This window comes from Acipenser ruthenus, chromosome 3 (genome assembly GCF_902713425.1).
Source record: "Acipenser ruthenus chromosome 3, fAciRut3.2 maternal haplotype, whole genome shotgun sequence".
NCBI classification, from domain to species: Eukaryota; Metazoa; Chordata; class Actinopteri; order Acipenseriformes; family Acipenseridae; genus Acipenser; species Acipenser ruthenus.
The window spans coordinates 2,176,708-2,191,400 of NC_081191.1; the positions used below are offsets into that span (position 1 = coordinate 2,176,708).

At 41.5% G+C, this 14,693-nt stretch overlaps 1 protein-coding gene across 6 annotated transcripts in view; it reads right to left on the reverse strand.

Annotated features, from left to right (window-relative positions):
* trappc9 (trafficking protein particle complex subunit 9) overlaps nucleotides 1-14,693 on the reverse strand; it is a 383,858-nt gene that overhangs the window by 160,521 nt on the left and 208,644 nt on the right. For all 6 annotated transcript variants that reach the window (XM_059010260.1, XM_059010253.1, XM_059010235.1 and 3 more), the window contains one exon: nucleotides 2,285-2,395. In XM_059010260.1, coding sequence (XP_058866243.1) covers nucleotides 2,285-2,395 — 111 coding nt within the window. The remainder of the gene's footprint in view (nucleotides 1-2,284; nucleotides 2,396-14,693) is intronic.

Consider the following 14,693-nt stretch of genomic DNA (forward strand, 5'->3'; position numbering starts at 1 on the left):
AGGCTTCAGAGAGGGCGCATGCACAGGAGACCCAAAGGAAGGGTCTGAGAAGCTGTTGCCAAGCCCAGAAGTGTCTGGAATATCACTACTGTAAGCACTCAGTTGAGCTGAAAAAGCTCCAGACAGGAGGCTATTCTCCACACCCTGTCATCCGATAGAGTGGACAGCATAGACCTGGAGTCCAAGTGCACTCCCAGATGGGAGGCTGTCTGCAAAGGTGTGAGCTGGCAATCTGCATGATTCACCAACAGGCCCAACCAACGAAGGTGGCCAGTGACAAGTTCCGTGTGAGCCTCTGCCTGTGCTGACGACTGGGTACAAATGAGCCAAATGCCTCTGAGTCTTCAATGGGGCCAGAATAGCTTCCATGAACTTCGAAAAGCCACGGGGAGCTAGAGAGGGGCCAAATGGCAGTACACAGAACTCGTACGCTGTTCCTTGGAAAGCAAACCACAGGTACCTCCTGTGCCCTGGTTTTATGGGGATGTGAAAATATGCATCCTTTAGGTCCTCTGTGGTGAACCAACTGCCTGGCCTGATTGACTGCAACAGCTGTTGAACCTCCATCGACTCAGATACAGGTTGACCTGTCTGAGGTCAAGGATTTGTCTTAGACCACCATCCCGCTTCGGCACCAGGAAGTACCTGGAGTAGAATCCTTCCATCAAGTGGAGAGGGTGTACCATGCAAATAGCTCGCTTTTGTAGCAGAGCTGTCACCTCCTGAGACAGTACCGCAGCGTCTCACGGGTCCTGACTAATGTTATTATTATTATTATTATTATTATTATTATTATTATTATTATCATTATTTATTTATTAGCAGACGTCCTCATCCAGGACGACTTACAACTGTTACAAGATATCACATTATTTTTACATACAATTACAGCTGGGTTTTTACTGGAGCAATCTAGGTAAAGTACCTTGCTCAAGGGTACAGCAGCAGTGTCCCCCACCTGGGATTGAACCCACAACCCTCCGGTCAAGAGTCCGGAGCCCTAACCACTACTCCACACTGCTGCCCGCCTTCTCACCTTCCTGACTTGTATCTATCATTGATTAGTTCTGAATACTTTGAACCCGCCCCAACTACTGAGTGACAGCACATTCCTACATTTCTATTGGAGACTCCGCTTGCGAGATTTAAAACGAGATTACAATCAAGATGGAGGCTTGTTAGCGGGATTTAAAGCTGTATTACAGTTAAGACACGGAGGATTTAAAACAGAATTGTGTTAAATGTACAAAAATGCGTACACACAAAAATCAGAGAAGAATGTGCCCGCGACCATAGAGATTTCGTTGTGGAAGACAAAGCAAAGGAAAGGTGGTACAACTTAAGTGTGCAAGTACTGTCCAGTTGCTATACATATTTTGTGCAGTCTTCTTATGTCCTCGAGGGCGGGTATAACTGTGTCACAGGAGCTGGCACACAGCTTTGGTATACTTTATTAAGGTTCGGGGTCTTCACGAGGTAAACACCCATACAGTAATGATTACATTTCATACGTGATAGGGAAACACATTTAGACAATATCCTAACTGGTGTATTTTAACCTGATTATTAACCTGTCGATAAGTGGTGTGTTGGCTTGACTGTTGGGTTGGTCAGTGTTGGCTCCGGAGGTTTGAGGTTTTACAGCAAGCAGCTCAACTCCCTGCTGCTGTCTTGTACACTGACTCTCACTACAGGAAAGTCATAAGACTGTGTGACCGTTCCCAAGTCTGCTGCATCCATCTTTTAAATTAAACAAGGGCTCCCAACTCCCTTAGCTCTGTCCCCATCCTCAAACACAGGTGAAAAAATAAATAAGCTGTTTAATTTAGAAGGTGCATTCTATGGGAATTCTGTGCCAAAGCAAAATGGAGAAGCTACACTTTAAAAGCTGATGGGATACTGCAATGGCACTAGAATGAGCATGTAGGCACAGCAAGACAACATGTCTGGTGGTTAGGTTCTCCACAGGTGCTATCCTGAGCTACAGCCCCCTTGCCTGCCTCACCTCTGGTGGTTAGGTTCTCCATGATGGTTAGGTCTCCACAAGTGCTATCCTGAGCTACAGCCCCCTTGCTTGCCTCACCTCTGGTGGTTAGGTTCTCCACGGTGGTTAGGTTCTCCACAGGTGCTATCCTGAGGTGCAGCCCCCTTGCCTGCCTCACTTTTGGTGGTTAGGTTCTCCACAGGTGCTATCCTGAGCTACAGCCCCCTTGCCTGCCTCACCTCTGGTGATTAGGTTCTCCACAAGTGCTATCCTGAGCTACAGCCCCCTTGCTTGTCTCACCTCTGGCACTCTCCAGCATGCAGGACCAGGTCCTCGTTGTTCTTGGCGCTGACAGCGAGCTCATGCTCCGTAGAGTTGAAGACATCCAGGAGAAGGTGGCACTGCCGGGTGCTGTAGGGACAAGAAATAAACAGGGGTTCAAACATGAGCACCAGAAGGCACCTAAAGAAACCTTTATGAAATTGTGTTTTGTTTGGATTTCTCAAGCACACTGGATTTTTTTTTAAATATATACAGAAACTACTTCTGAGATCATTATGCCAATAAGTTTGAGTTTACTTTACGTAAAGGATTCCACGTTGTACAATGCAATATTGATACAGTCCATTACTGTCCACTTTGTGAAATGTATTTTGTTACTATTTGAGGATAGGCTACTTTGTAATTTTTTTGAGCATTTTTAACTGGAACCTACCTGTTATTTAAATTTTCTCTTCAACTATATTGTTATTATTTTTTTTTTTTTACACACCTGTACTATAGACACTGAAATATCACTGCAGGTGTTTCGATTTATTTTCAAGTAATCTAAACCAAATAATCTCATGGAAGACTAGTCATGTCAGGCTTGTGAAAATAAACCAGTCAGCTCAGAGTGTTCCCAGAAGACACTCACACCTAATGAATCCATCCAGGGGCCTCACCTTCTACAGCCTGTAATGCCTGTGTGCTCTATCTAAGGACCACATGAAGAAATCCAGTGGGCCAACTTAATGGCAAGTTTTACAGGGAGGTGCAAGTAGATTCAGGGGAATAGCCCAAGTTTGCAAAGCTCACATAAGTCATGATTGGCCTTGCCTTTGTACCACGCACCTCCACTAGAATCAGTATCAACATGTTTACCTGACAAAGCTGCTTTATAAACCAATGTCCCTCCATTCTGAACGAGGGAAGGTAAAGCTACCTGTATCAAGATATGATATTATTATAGCTTTCACTTTGTGCAGATGAGTAAAGCAGAATTAAGTGGGTGAACAAATAAGCAATTGATTATTTTATTTTATATTCACAATGAAGTCCTATCAGTTAGAAACGCATGCTGTAGCTAAAGCATATTCATTTTATCATTGATATTAATGAGCTTTCTGTAGGCCTGGTTTAAAGGAATAATAACTGAACATTTTCAAATCCTTTTCTCACTTTTCATTTCAACAACACCACTTATATATACAAAGCATCCTCAGAGTCATTATGCCAGGGGAATGGCTTTTGTGATCCAATGTCTACTATAACCCAAATATAAAGTAACCAAATCAAATTGTCTCTGTGATATAATGCTGATGGTACAGTGGTGGCAGCTTTGTAAAATTACTGAGACAGAAGTGTTATTTCCTTCTTTACAGAGCTCATGATTGAATTGATCAACAGACTAAAATTAAGTTGTGAACTGAATATAAAGGCAATATCTTAAAGTGTTTGATATTTACCATCCAGAACCAAAAAGTTACACAATCCCAATATGGAAGCCACACTAAAGCTCATCTCCCTCTTTTGTGAAAGCCCTTTAAACCTCTTCTGCAGTACCTAAAAGATCAATATTCATTCAGGTGTATTTTGCTTAGAGACCAAATCAGCCCACACTACATATCCTGTATTTATTGTGGCCTGGTACAATAACTTCCATTGTGTGGGAAGAGAGTCATCCACTTCAAGCATGACTTACAATTTGCAAATGGCATATTAAAATGGCACGTGCTGCCAAAGCAATAATGCTTAGACTCATCAAGATACAGTAATCCGTCACGTATCTGCCCGTCACATATCCGCCCTGCCCGTTTACCCGCCATGATCAATCGCTTCAGCAACGTTAGTTTATTATTGAACAGAGAAGATTAGTTCAGAGATTGTAGATCCACCAGAGTTTGTGTACACTGTGTTGTATGTGCTCCGTGCACAACCATTGCTGGTAGTGTCACGTGAGCTGTTCAGTGTGTTGTCTTGATATGTAAATAAATCCTGTTCTCCTGCGGGGGGCGTATCAACTTCAACCTCTGTCTCACTCTCCTGCCTGTCACTCAGCAGTGAATGCACGCACCTACACTTCAGACGGCTACTCTGTCACAAGCATTAATACCCTGCATCTTTCTAAACAAGGGATTTAGAGGAGTTCCCTTATAAAAGCTGAATCTCAAAACAATAATTGTGTGAATATAATGTACCGCCGTCCATTTTCTTCGCAGCGCCAGCAATAAAGTCACTGACAAGGTGAGTGTCTTTTATTTATTAACCACAAACAACTGTAGCTGGCTTCCAGTCTCACACTGTAGGTAGGTATTGTTTCTCACTCAAAAAACTGTCGCACACTTTTTTAACAGCTCCTCCTCCACCATTCACACACGGAGCCGTGCAATCTAACTAACCCCATTCACTCCCGGCTGCGCATACACACTCGCATGCATACCAGTTTAACAATACACACAACACGTACAACACATAACAACCACAGCAGCGGGTCTTCTGAGCCTTGCAAAAGCCTTGCACAGTGCCTTGCAAAAGTATTCAGACCCCTGACCAATTCTCTCATATTACTGAATTACAAATGGTACATTGAAATTTCGTTCTGTTTGATATTTTATTTTAAAACACTGAAACTCAAAATCAATTATTGTAAGGTGACACTGAAAAATAAAAAACTGAAATATCTTGCTTGCATAAGTATTCAACCCCTGTGCTGTGGAAGCTCCCAGTTTACACCGATGAAAGAAATTGCCCTAACGAGGACACAATTACCTTACCATTGGCCTCCACCTGTGAACCATTAAAGTTGCTGTCACATTTTCTGGATAAAAAAACCCACTGTTGAAGGATCATTGGTCAGGCTGTGAATCTGAAGGAAAATGAAGACCAAAGTGCATTCTACAGAAGTTAGAGATAAAGTAATACAAATGCATAGATTAGGGAAAGGGTACAAAATAATATCAAAATAATATGTTTGGATATCCCAGTGAGCACAGTTGGATCAATAATCAGGAAGTGGAAGCTGCATCACACCACCCAGGCACTGCCAAGAAAAGGCCGTCCCTCAAAACTCAGCGCTCAAACAAGAAGGAGACTTGTGAGAGAAGCCACAGAGAGGCCAACAGTCACTTTGAAGGAGCTACAGAGTTCAGTGGCTGGGAGTGGAGTAATGGTGCACCAGTCAACCATATCAAGAGCTCTGCATAACACTGGCCTGTATGGGAGGGTGGCAAGAAAGAAGCCGTTACTCAAAAAGTACCATCTGAAAGCACGTCTGGAGTTTGCCAGAAAGCGTGAGAGTGACCCAGCTGCGATGTGGGAAAAGGTTTTGTGGTCAGATGAGACCAAGATAGAGTTTTTTGGCCAAAACTCAAAGCGCTATGTGTGGCGCAAACCTAACACTGCCCATGCCTCAAGACACACCATCCCTACAGTGAAGTATGGTGGTGGCAGCATCATGCTGTGGGGGTGCTTCTCATCACCAGGGACTGGGCATCTTGTTAAAACTGAAGGAAGAATGGATGGAGCAAAATACAGGGAAATACTGCAAGAGAACTTGCTTCAGTCCGCTAAAAAACTGAAGCTTGGGAGGAAATTCACCTTTCAGCAGGACAATGATCCCAAGCACAAGGCCAAAGCAACATTAGAGTGGCTCAAGAACAAAAAGGTGAATGTCCTACAGTGGCCCAGTCAAAGTCCTGATCTCAATCCCATTGAGAATCTGTGGCACTATTTGAAAATTGCGGTCCATGAGCGTCGTCCAACCAACCTGAACAACCTGGAGCAAATCTGCCAAGAAGAATGGGCCAAAATCACTCTGACACTGTGTGCAAAGCAGGTACATACTTACCCCAAAAGACTTAAAGCTGTTATTGCAGCGAAAGGTGGCTCTACCAAACATTAATGTGTGGGGGTTGAATACTTATGCAAGCAAGATATTTCAGTTTTTTATTTTTCTTAAAAATATTTCCCAACATAAAACCAATGTCACCTTACAATAATTGATTTTGAGTTTCAGTGTTTTAAAATAAAATATCAAACAGAATCCAATTTCAATGTACCATTTGTAATTCAGTAATATGAGAGAATTGGTCAGGGGTCTGAATACTTTTGCAAGGCACTGTATATTAAAACACATGAGAGAATAAATGTTCTAATATAATTGCAAGTCAAATACATCAGATTTACAGTATTTCCCATTTTTTACTAGCTCTAAACAAGTCCCTGTGATGTTTTGTTTCTGCTTTTGTTTCTGCCTGGCTGCTGTAAACTGTCTCCGCCCTTTAGACACCAAATGCCCCTCTCAGGCAACTAATAAGGAAGCGAACTTCAGTCCCTCCCCTATCCATTGATATGTGTTTCAATCCTGTACTGCAAAGTAATGCGTCCCTGTAAGTCATCAAAACAAAGTGCTTTTTTTACTGTGTTTACACCATCGCGGTCCTAGCAGCCCACTCCAGTACGATCGTGTTCACACTGTCCCGGTCCTTAAAGGGTTAAAGAACTATCAACAGAAGGTGTTAGAGGAGGCTGTTGAAGCTCAGCTTGAGGAGGAAAAGGGATGGCACAATTAGACAGGGAGCACCTGGCTGCAGTTCAGCTGGCAATCTGTTTGTAGCGTGGGTCGGTAGCAGTGATCAATGGGGCCCAGCAAAAGTTACTAGAGAAGAATTATCTTTCTCTGTCTGTCCACCCACTGCTCACTCAAAGGGGGCTCCCATCAATAAAAGCTGACTTTGCATTCCTGATGAATGTACAGTGCCTTGCGAAAGTATTCGGCCCCCTTGAACTTTGCGACCTTTTGCCACATTTCAGGCTTCAAACATAAAGATATGAAACTGTAATTTTTTGTGAAGAATCAACAACAAGTGGGACACAATCATGAAGTGGAACGAAATTTATTGGATATTTCAAACTTTTTTAACAAATAAAAAACTGAAAAATTGGGCGTGCAAAATTATTCAGCCCCTTTACTTTCAGTGCAGCAAACTCTCTCCAGAAGTTCAGTGAGGATCTCTGAATGATCCAATGTTGACCTAAATGACTAATGATGATAAATAGAATCCACCTGTGTGTAATCAAGTCTCCGTATAAATGCACCTGCACTGTGATAGTCTCAGAGGTCCGTTTAAAGTGCAGAGAGCATCATGAAGAACAAGGAACACACCAGGCAGGTCCGAGATACTGTTGTGGAGAAGTTTAAAGCCGGATTTGGATACAAAAAGATTTTCCAAGCTTTAAACATCCCAAGGAGCACTGTGCAAGCGATAATATTGAAATGGAAGGAGTATCAGACCACTGCAAATCTACCAAGACCTGGCCGTCCCTCTAAACTTTCAGCTCATACAAGGAGAAGACTGATCAGAGATGCAGCCAAGATGAACTGGATGAACTGCAGAGATCTACAGCTGAGGTGGGAGACTCTGTCCATAGGACAACAATCAGTCGTATACTGCACAAATCTGGCCTTTATGGAAGAGTGGCAAGAAGAAAGCCATTTCTTAAAGATATCCATAAAAAGTGTCATTTACAGTTTGCCACAAGCCACCTGGGAGACACACCAAACATGTGGAAGAAGGTGCTCTGGTCAGATGAAACCAAAATCGAACTTTTTGGCAACAATGCAAAACGTTATGTTTGGCGTAAAAGCAACACAGCTCATCACCCTGAACACACCATCCCCACTGTCAAACATGGTGGTGGCAGCATCATGGTTTGGGCCTGCTTTTCTTCAGCAGGGACAGGGAAGATGGTTAAAATTGATGGGAAGATGGATGGAGCCAAATACAGGACCATTCTGGAAGAAAACCTGATGGAGTCTGCAAAAGACCTGAGACTGGGACGGAGATTTGTCTTCCAACAAGACAATGATCCAAAACATAAAGCAAAATCTACAATGGAATGGTTCACAAATAAACATATCCAGGTGTTAGAATGGCCAAGTCAAAGTCCAGACCTGAATCCAATCGAGAATCTGTGGAAAGAACTGAAAACTGCTGTTCACAAATGCTATCCATCCAACCTCACTGAGCTTGAGCTGTTTTGCAAGGAGGAATGGGCAAAAATTTCAGTCTCTCGATGTGCAAAACTGATAGAGACATACCCCAAGCGACTTACAGCTGTAATCGCAGCAAAAGGTGGCGCTACAAAGTATTAACTTAAGGGGGCTGAATAATTTTGCACGCCCAATTTTTCAGTTTTTTATTTGTTAAAAAAGTTTGAAATATCCAATAAATTTCGTTCCACTTCATGATTGTGTCCCACTTGTTGTTGATTCTTCACAAAAAATTACAGTTTCATATCTTTATGTTTGAAGCCTGAAATGTGGCAAAAGGTCGCAAAGTTCAAGGGGGCCGAATACTTTCGCAAGGCACTGTATACAGTATGGGGACCTAGATCAAGCCCAACATTGATTTAATTCTATAAAGTTTCAATACATTATCTCTGTATCTTCCCCCTTCAGGCACCGCCACCATGCTGTTAACATCTTCTAGCTTGTTTAGAGTTTGTTTAGTTGGCAGTTTGAACAGATGCTCACTACACAAATACCACACTCAGGAAAGAGGAAACACATGGTATTTTGGGAAGCACTTTAAATATTTGTTTTGAGCTTTATGTGAAAAGGTTTTCCAAATAAAGATTGCAAATCAACCATTCTCAGACCAGTCAGAGCTTTCTATTTAATCATGGCGGTTTATTTGATGTCTGTCCACCTGCATGCAAAAAGAAAAACAATCAAAAGAAACGTGTTTTACCAAGTGCAAAAAATCAATCGATTTTGAATGCCAACCTTTCCAAAACTCATTATATCTCTACACCACTTGCACTGAAATAGGACCTCTTCGAGAAGAGTGCACGCTCACAGAGTTGTCTTATACAATTCATTTTATTAGTTAAAAGAAGAGTTCTGATCTAGTTCTGAAGAAAAAGTTACATCAGTGACTCATACTGCATACTATTGTCCCAAATTAAACTGTCCATTGTGCAGTAGTTCAGAATCAGCTTGAAGAGGCAGTCTCTCACAAGTTTATTCTTTAAAAAAGGGGTGGAGACAAGTTTTTTCCCCAAGTGTTTCTACTGTGATTTTGTAGAGTCAAAATGAACAATAATGTTGTTTCTGAAATATAGGTTCAGTAGTTCAGGTCAAACCCCAGGGAAATGTTTTATTGATGATTATGCAAGGAATAGAAAGAAACAATGTCACCATAACAGCTAACGTTATCTAGGGAGTTAATAAGCACGGAGACTACACTAAGAAGGTTGGAATGATAGATGGAAAGGGATCAGAAAGAATAGGAGCCGTACAGGCTGCGGGGCCCGCTGGACACCCACAGTGGACACAAGAGAAGGAGAGAAGGTTGGAATGATAGTTGCTGCTAGGAAGGCAAAAATTGAGAATATGTATACATACCAAAGTACTAAAATATGACCAAAGAATAAATGGCCTGATGACCAGTGGTCAAATTACTAAGAGACTCCAACAGGTCCCAAAGGCAGCAGGATTTAGACAGGTTGACAGAATTTGATGGTGCGGGGGTGCTGATTGCAAGACAGTTACAATTGATACTATTACAGCCACCGACACAAGCATCACTGAAGCATGTTCACATTTTCAAACAGTCACATTTGTTCCTGACTTGGGGATAGATAACCATCTTTTTCCAATGTTTGGGTCATTCTATTACACAGGGTCACTGTGCTTACAGAGACGCAATGCTTTCAGACGAGAAAGTAAATGGAGGTCAGATCTACTATGATGGAAGTAAATGTCTCACTACGCTGGAAAAAAACCTGTCAAAATAAAAAGCTAAACTTATCCATTCTCTGCATGTGGACATTTAAAAGTTGGGATGCTCCCTCAAGGGAAGTGTTGTGTTACTGATCTATACAGTACCATATACTTAAAGTCCTTCATTTTAGTTTTTTTACTGAATTTTACAGGAAAAATTCCCAGGTTTTACAAAAGCTATTAGGGTTTTTACCAAATCTGAGCTGAATTTTGGACCACTCTAGAACATGAAAATACTGACTATGTCAAGAAAATCCTAAACATTAAATTAGGTCTGTGGTTCCCAACCTGTGGTCCGTGAGTAAACTCCAGGTGGTCCACAAACAACTGCCACAATGTGGTTATGCAGTTCTTGCAAAAACCCATTTCTACACAATCACACGTTGTGCTACTACTATTACTAAACACAACAAACAGCTTTATCCACATGATATATCATTATAAGATATGCATGAAGTCTGCATTCTCCCCCTTTATCTGTTTTCTTTTATTGCGGGTGTGTTTATAAATTAATATACAGTATATTACAGCTCCCTTTGATGCAATGCCAAGCATCGCCTTCAAAGTCACCATTAACTGAAACAGCTTTCTAATGTGAAACAAATACTAACTAAATAACTTACACATTATGAAGGCATATTTGTCTTGTTAAAATTACAGACTTCTTTTTTTTTTTTAACCAGCATTATTTAAAAAACAAATCCACATCTACCATTCATGTAAATGCACATCTTTCTAATCTGTACTCATTGTGTTCTGCTTGTGTTCTGCTTGTGTTCACTGAGCTTCAGGAGAAAAAAAAACATAAATCTGGCTCTCCCAGCCTTTCCGCTCCACATAAAAGTAGCGCAGTGCATTGAATATTCCTAACTAATAACTAAATTAAAAAAACTAAAACATGATAACCACAGTTTTAGTACTTTTCATTTCCAACAATTTACTGTATGTGCTAAAGTGTTGCCAGGGGTATAGGAATATACCATTATTTCAACACATATTTGGTTTGCTGCATATAGTAACAGAAGTTAATGTTAAACAAAAAGAGGCTATATTTGTAGCTTGACTTGTGAACTGTGCTGTAGTGTGAATGATCGATTTCAGCTCCATATTATTACAGTGACTATAGTAAGTATTCACCCCTCTTGGACGTTTTCAGTTTGTTGTGTTACAACCTGAAATCTTGATGCATTTAATTTTTTTTTCCTTTGATTTACACAACCTACTCAACACTTTGAAGAGGAAAGAGAATTTTTATTGTGAAACAACAGTTAATGAAAAATAAAAAAAAAATGAAATGTCTTGGTTAGATAAGTATTCACCCTCCTGAGTCAATACTTGGTAGAACTACCTTTGGCAGCAATTATTTTGGGGTAAGTGTCTACAGGTTTACACATCTGGATCATCCAATATTCGCCCATTCTTTTTGGCAAAATTGTTCAAGCTCTGTCAAGTTGGATGGGGATCGTTGGTGGAGAGCAATCTTCAAGTCTTGCCACAGATTCTCAATCGGATTCAAGTCCGGGCTTTGACAGGGCCACTCTAGGACATTCACTTTCTTGTTTTTATGCCACTCCAGTGTTGCTTTGGCTGTGTGCTTGGGGTCATTGTCCTGCTGAAAGGTGAATCTCCGTCCCAGTCTTAGGTCTTTTGCAGACTGAAGCAGGTTTTCCTCAAGGATTTGCCTGTATTTAGCTCCATCCATTTTGCCCTCTACCCTGACAAGCTTCCCAGTCCCTGCCGATGAAAAGCATCCCCATAGCATGATGCTGCCACCACCATGCTTCACAATAGGGATGGTGTTACCTGGGTGATGTGCTGTGTTGGGTTTGCGCCAGACAACGCTTTGCATTTAGGCCAAATAGTTCAATTTTTGTTTCATCAGACCACAGAATCTTTTGCCACATCTTTTCGGGATTTTACATAGGCTTTTTTCAGAAATGGCTTCCTCCTTGCCACTCTTGCATACAGGCCAGATTTGTGGTGTACCTGAGCTATTGACACATGGACAGTTTCTTCCACCTCAGCCATGGAACGCTGTAGGTCTTTCAGAATTGTCATTGACCTCTTGTTGGCTTCTCTGACCAATGCCCTTCTTACCCGGCAGCTCAGTTTGGGAGGCGGCCTGCTCTAAGCAGATTCTGGGTGGTGCCGTATACCTTCCACTTCTTAATGATCGACTTGACTGTGCTCCAAGGGATATTCAATGCCTTTGAAATCTTTTATACCCCTCCCCTGATCTGTGCCTTTCCACAACTTTATCCCATAGTTGTTTTGAAACGCTCCTTGGTCTTCATGGTAGTATCTTTGCTTTGAATGCGCTACCCAACTGTGGGACCTTACAGAGACAGGTGTATTTAATCTGAAATCATGTGAACCACTTTTATTGCACACATATGGACTCCATTTAACTTATTGTGTGAATTCTGAAGGCAATTGGTTGCACCTGAGCTTATTTAGGAGTGTCATAGCAAAGGGGGTGAATACTTATCTAATAAAGACTTTTCAGGTTTTTATTTTTAATTGATTTGTTTTTTCACCCCCCCACCCCATTTTTTCACACATTGAAAGAGTTGAGTAGGTTGCGTAAATCAAATGCATTTAAATGCATCAAAATTTCAGGTTGTAACAACAAACTGTGAAAACGTCCAAGGGGGGTGAATACTTACTATAGGCACTGTATATGGGTTTATTCAGCTAGGTTTAATATCTCATAAGACTATATTCCAAAAGGAAATTCTATTAACACTATTTCTGGAAATAATGTGTACAGTCTGTTCCGACAGCGTCATATTTACCCAAAATGCTATAAATCCTATCGACTGTGCGCCACCAATCCCGTTTAATGTACACATCACAGCCCACCAGAAGTGGTAACATCCTGTACACTCTCCAATCATTCTTTGATTTTTAAAATTGCTTCCCACCCACCTCGTCTTTGTATTCCGGTGTGTTTTATATGTATTGAGAGAAGGTGGTGATCAGTGAGTGCAAAAAGTTGCGTTAGAAATGGATAGATTAATTTACTGCACGAGGTAATGGTTACGGGGACCAGCACACATTTACATTTATTATTATTATTATTATTATTATTATTTATTTCTTAGCAGACGCCCTTATCCAGGGCGACTTACAATTGTTACAAGATATCACATTATACATTATTTCACATTATACAGATATCACATTATTTTTACATACAATTACCCATTTATACAGTTGGGTTTTTTACTGGAGCAATCTAGGTAAAGTACCTTGCTCAAGGGTACAACAGCAGTGTCCCCCACAGGGGATTGAACCCACAACCCTCCGGTCAAGAGTCCAGAGCCCTAACCACTACTCCACACTGCTACACACTCCACACTCCACACATTACTAGATCCGAGGATGATCCAAGCCCCAGGGCATTATTTGTCAGAAGGTTTTGTCAAACAAAACTCTTAATCCTATAAAATTGAGATGCCATTTATCTACAAAGCATTCAGAATGTGAAAAAAAATAAACAATTTTAAACAAAAGAAACATTAGGTTCTTATCATAACCCTGGTTCCCTGAAACAGAAATATATCGATTACATAATGGCCATTACATAATGAGTTAACTTTGTTTACCTGAAAATTCTGAGACTTATCAAAGCTGTCAAGCAGTGACTGACAACGTCATCACGCCAGTCTCCACCCCTACTGGAAGGCACTAGGCTCCATGATGACAGCTGAACAGCGGCGGTCAATTTTTTTCTTCTTCAGCCTGCTGCATGTAATGTACGCAGCGACAGAAGATTGTAATGGATGCATTTCTATTTCAGGGAACCGGGGTTATGATAAGAACCTAACGTTCCCTTTCCAGTACAAAATGTATCCATTACATGATGGCTAATTTTCCCAAGCCGTCGCAAAGTGCATTACGAATATAGTTTACATCGCAAGAATCAATTCTCTGCAAGGTGCTTCCAGCATCAACATAGATGCTGCAGTTAGCACTCTGGTCCCAAAGCTAGGGTTTTGAGGACCCAGCACATTTAGTCTGTAAAACCTTGTGAAAGTATGGGGCGGGGCCCATACTTCAGTATTGCAAATGTCAGTGACAGATGCATCCTGGAACAAAGCCCAAGAGGTAGACATACTTCTTGTGGAGTGACCAGTGATCTTCACAGGAGGGGGTAAGTTTATAAGCAATCTTGTTTATAAGCAATCTTGACTGTCTCTGTAATTTAACCTGACAGCCTCTGCATAGACAGGGCTTGACCATAGGCCTTCGCTCCATAGCAGATGAATAGCTGTTCAGACTGCCTCCAAATTCTTGTTCTGTCAACATAATACGCTAATGCCCTAACAGGACAAAGCGCATGGAGCTTACGCTCCCTATCTGACTGGAATGGAGGGGGATGAAAAGCCTCCAGCTCCACTGATTGGTTGACGTGGAAGGTAGAAATACATTTGGGCAAGAAAGCAGAGTTCGTGCGGAGCATGACCTTGGTCCTAGATTCCATGAAAAACAGACAAGCTCTCACCACAGAAAAGGTTTGCATCTCGCTCACATGCTTGGCGGAGGTGATGGCAAGCAAAAATCTGTCTTAAAAGACAGATACTTCAGCTCAGCTGAATGCAGGGGCTCAAAGGGCGGCTTCATGAGTGCCTCAAGCACTATGTTAAGCCGCCACTGAGG